This window comes from Borostomias antarcticus, assembly GCF_949987555.1.
Source record: "Borostomias antarcticus genome assembly, chromosome: 8".
Taxonomy (NCBI): Eukaryota; Metazoa; Chordata; class Actinopteri; order Stomiiformes; family Stomiidae; genus Borostomias; species Borostomias antarcticus.
In genome coordinates, this window is record NC_140241.1 from 30,463,712 (window position 1) to 30,468,645 (window position 4,934).

Genomic DNA, 4,934 nt, shown 5'->3' on the forward strand with positions numbered 1-4,934 from the left:
TTAGCTCCCTTTCCTATTAAGCTATCAATAGGATGTGACAGTAATTTAGTGGGTGTATAAAGTAGCCAAGACTAATCATTAAACAGTTTCATACCAGGTGGTTGGTGTAACGTTGGTTAACCTAGCTAGTCTCCCAGTTATCTCAGTTAACGATCTCGGTTGTAGCTAGCTAACGTTAACTTAACTATTAATGTAATGTTTCACATGGCTAACCTGCTACTTTATATGAAATGTAAGTTAGGCCTATGTTAGCTAACTCATCAGTGGTGTGGCTATGCTCTTGAGAGGCCGTGGCTTTGGACATTCTTACAACCTGATGGTTTCTGAACTGTGATGATTGAATGAGACAAGCCTAACACTAACTCATTTTTCCAACTTCTCTGCCTCCCCTCCGCTGTGTCCCTTTGCAGATACTGCCAGCTCTGTTTCCTCATTCTCCCTCCTGCTTATTCTCCCTTCGTGGTCACCATGAAACTGCTCCCGTCCTCTGGCCTGTGTGGCATGACCCCTCACCAGGGCTCCATAGTGGGGGGAATGTACTTCATTATGGTGGGCATCATGCAGATGGTCTTTGAGACTGGTCATCTGCGCATAGCCAGGGAGACTGTGAATGCAACAGGCTCCCCACTCTTGCCCCAGCTATGCTTTGACTACTACTACTCCCTGCTGGCCTTGGAGAGCACCACCCTTCTGCTGTCGGTGTGTCTGCTGGGAGCTATATGGGCCCACTGGCGCTTTGGCATCCTGGGATTTGTGTCCTGGCTGGTTCTGTATGATATAACCCTGTTGGTGGTCACCTCTCTAATCCACTTGGAGATGCAGGCTGTGGGGCTGAAGCTGAGTCCGCTGGCTTGGTGTGGGATCGTGTGCAGGCTGGTGGGAGACCCCTTCTGGCTGGCCTTTGTAATCACATTTGGTTTGGAGGTGCAGAAGGAGCAGCGTCGGCCTGGGGTTCGGCAGCGTGAAGGAGGTGCTCCGGGGGCTACACCAGGCGGGCCGGCGCTTCGTCTGAAATTCAAGGCTTTTGATGATGGAGTTTGAAATGGCGAGCCCAGAAAGACACTGGCATGTGAGAAACATGACAAACTTTTTTGTTGTTGCTGGGTTTTTTTTTTTTTTTTTTTTACAGTGCTTACAGATGTTCCATTATTTTTCAGTATTACTGAAATGGTTCTTTCTTTCTCACAGGTGTCCCCTTAGACACTCAAATGAAGAAATGTCATCTTACCAACAGCTTACCTACAGAAAGTATAACATTGAGGAGTAGCTTGAATGTACTGTTGTACTATACTGTATGTTACTATCTCTGTGACATGCAACCTATATCTCTCAAAATACATGCATAATACATAATTCATTATTGCAAAACTCAGTTGTCTCAATACTTTTATTCTAGGGAATGTGTTTCATAATAGGACCGTAGGACAGAATCTGTTGGGGCTGATCTGGTTCAATCTGGACATACTATATAACACAATATAAATACTGCAATCAGTTCTGATCCTTATGTTCACTGTCTACTGATATTGGAACTGGAGTTTTTTTTTTTATAAGTACAAAATAAAAATCCTTAAGTACAGTTTTGATTGGAAGTTCGAACCGCTGACCCTACGGTCACGGCGACCCGCTCTACCACTGCTGTGCCCTGCATACAATAGACATTGAGAAATACAAATAGAGCTTGATTTAGTATCAGGTGAGTATCTGTACTGTATAGCCCGGCTAGCTCAGCCCGTAGAGCAAGAGAGACTTAATTTCAGGGCCATAGTTTCAAGCCCTATGTTGGGCACAGCTACCAGTTCATTGTACATGGCACCTGTATTGTCATTATATGCCAAATAAACTATGCTATTTTGTTGATTATGACAGTGAACATGATTGCTAGAAACGGATGCAAACTCAAACATTTCAGTGTTCATAGTGACAAGTAAGCCTAGTGCGGGAAAATTCTTGATAATGGTCCTTGAAAATGCTTGAATTTTAACTTCTGAAAAGGTGCTCTGGAACCCTGTGTTCATTATTTCACCAGCTGCATTCAGTGATGTTTCAGTGAGTGCAGAGTATGAACTTAGAGCTGCACTTATGTTATTCAAGTTAATCAACATTCAACTTCAACCAATTCATATCAACCATCATTTATATAATTAGTGGCAGACCTATGTGTTACTCCATAATTGATCTCTCTTACATAAAAGGTAATTTATACTAATTTGACTTTGTAAAGATTCCCTGAGAGGGCACACAAAAGCTGCATCAGACATAGTACATCAAAAGGGGAGCTAGAGTCCAAGAAATCTAGGTCATGTCACGTGACCTGTTGTTAGACTAACAATAGTGGATGGCGGTCCCAAGATAACACTTGTGCAGAGCATCATTGTTCGTCTTTTCATTTTCCTTTATAATTTCCCTGCCTGCCAGGCACAAATTGGGTTTGACAGCCATTGGGCTGGGGTTTTTCTCTCGTCTGTACCAGCACCAGTTGTTAACACCACCTGTCTCAACGGTACTTGCCAGATATTGATCATTTGCAATACAAATATTTAGTATTAATTGGTAACCAGTAGGCCTATTTTATACTACTCTAGCATTTGTGTTTAACAAAATTAGTTCAGTGTCAGAAAGTTGTGCTTATGGGTTAGGACTAAATTGCTTCATACAAGTATTTTGTCTCAGAGAAGAGTAGGTTTTTACATGTAATATGCATGCTACAAGGTCAAAAAATTAGTTTTAAAAAAATGGTGTTGCTGTGAACAACTCGAGTTTCTAAGAAATGTGTCCAGTGCAGTGCGCACCTAGGACACATGTAAACCTTAATCCCTGGAAAGCTCAAATCCTGGCAAGAGATACAGTCAATAATGTTCTTACAGTATCCTACAATGATCATTCAGAGACCATTAATCGCTGCCATATAGGGCACCGTGTCATTTTTCACCATTATCAAATAGTCTGTTTAGGTAGTTTTATCAAATTGTCTGTTTAGGTAGTTTTATCAAATTGTCTGTTTAGGTAGTTTTATCAAATTGTCTGTTTAGGTAGTTTTATCAAATAGTCTGTTTAGGTAGTTTTATCAAATAGTCTGTTTAGGTAGTTTTATCAAATAGTCTGTTTAGGTAGTTTTATCAAATTGTCTGTTTAGGTAGTTTTATCAAATTGTCTGTTTAGGTAGTTTTATCAAATGGTCTGTTTAGGTAGTTTTAGATGTTTAGGTAGTTTTAGAGGGAGATAGTCTGTTTAGGTAGTTTTAGATGTTTAGGTAGTTTTAGAGGGAGATAGTCTGTTTAGGTAGTTTTAGATGTTTAGGTAGTTTTAGATGTTCAGGTAGTTTTAGAGGGAGATAGTCTGTTTAGGTAGTTTTAGATGTTTAGGTAGTTGTAGATGTTTAGGTAGTTTTAGATGTTTAGGTAGTTTTAGATGTTTGGGTAGTTTTAGATGTTTAGGTAGTTTTAGATGTTTAGGTAGTTTTAGATGTTTAGGTAGTTTTAGAGGGAGATTATGTGTTTAGGTAGTTTTAGATGGAGATAGTCTGTTTAGGTAGTTTTAGATGTTTAGGTAGTTTTAGATGTTTAGGTAGTTTTAGATGTTTAGTTAGTTTTAGAGGGAGATAGTCTGTTTAGGTAGTTTTAGATGTTTAGGTAGTTTTAGATGTTTAGGTAGTTTTAGATGTTTAGGTAGTTTTAGAGGGAGATTATGTGTTTAGGTAGTTTTAGAGGGAGATAGTCTGTTTAGGTAGTTTTAGATGTTTAGGTAGTTTTAGATGTTTAGGTAGTTTTAGATGTTTAGTTAGTTTTAGAGGGAGATAGTCTGTTTAGGTAGTTTTAGATGTTTAGGTAGTTTTAGATGTTTAGGTAGTTTTAGAGGGAGATAGTCTGTTTAGGTAGTTTTAGATGTTTAGGTAGTTTTAGATGTTTAGGTAGTTTTAGAGGGAGATAGTCTGTTTAGGTAGTTTTAGATGTTTAGGTAGTTTTAGAGGGAGATAGTCTGTTTAGGTAGTTTTAGATGTTTAGGTAGTTTTAGATGTTTAGGTAGTTTTAGAGGGAGATAGTCTGTTTAGGTAGTTTTAGATGTTTAGGTAGTTTTAGAGGGAGATAGTCTGTTTAGGTAGTTTTAGATGTTTAGGTAGTTTTAGATGTTTAGGTAGTTTTAGAGGGAGATAGTCTGTTTAGGTAGTTTTAGATGTTTAGGTAGTTTTAGAGGGAGATAGTCTGTTTAGGTAGTTTTAGAGGGAGATAGTCTGTTTAGGTAGTTTTAGATGTTTAGGTAGTTTTAGATGTTTAGGTAGTTGTAGATGTTTAGGTAGTTGTAGATGTTTAGGTAGTTGTAGATGTTTAGGTAGTTTTAGATGTTTAGGTAGTTTTAGAGGGAGATTATGTGTTTAGGTAGTTTTAGAGGGAGATAGTCTGTTTAGGTAGTTTTAGATGTTTAGGTAGTGTTAGATGTTCAGGTAGTTTTAGAGGGAGATAGTCTGTTTAGGTAGTTTTAGATGTTTAGGTAGTTTTAGATGTTTAGGTAGTTTTAGAGGGAGATAGTCTGTTTAGGTAGTTTTAGAGGGAGATAGTCTGTTTAGGTAGTTTTAGATGTTTAGGTAGTTTTAGATGTTCAGGTAGTTTTAGATGTTTAGGTAGTGTTAGATGTCAGGTAGTTTTAGAGGGAGATTATGTGTTTAGGTAGTTTTAGATGTTTAGGTAGTGTTAGATGTTCAGGTAGTTTTAGATGTTTAGGTAGTTGTAGAGGTAGTTTTAGAGGGAGATAGTCTGTTTAGGTAGTTTTAGATGTTTAGGTAGTTGTAGATGTTCAGGTAGTTTTAGAGGGAGAGTGGAAAGCGTCCTCGTTGCGTCAGACCCGGGGTTTCCACCCTCGGAGTCTCTCCAGAGTGTAACTCGACGGCGTCATGGCGGAGGCCGGTTGTTGTCGGACCCTCAGCTAGAAGGCTGGGA

The 4,934-nt window shown here is 38.9% G+C and overlaps 1 protein-coding gene across 1 annotated transcript; it reads left to right on the forward strand.

The window, feature by feature from the left end:
- Positions 1-468: 468 nt before the first annotated feature.
- LOC311312630 (transmembrane protein 217-like) lies at positions 469-1,041 on the forward strand (the record flags this gene model as incomplete). The annotated part of the gene is made up of 1 exon (XM_084442593.1): positions 469-1,041. One exon carries the CDS (start codon positions 469-471, stop codon positions 1,039-1,041), a length of 573 nt encoding a protein of 190 aa, XP_084298719.1.
- Between the last annotated feature and the right edge of the window lie 3,893 nt (positions 1,042-4,934).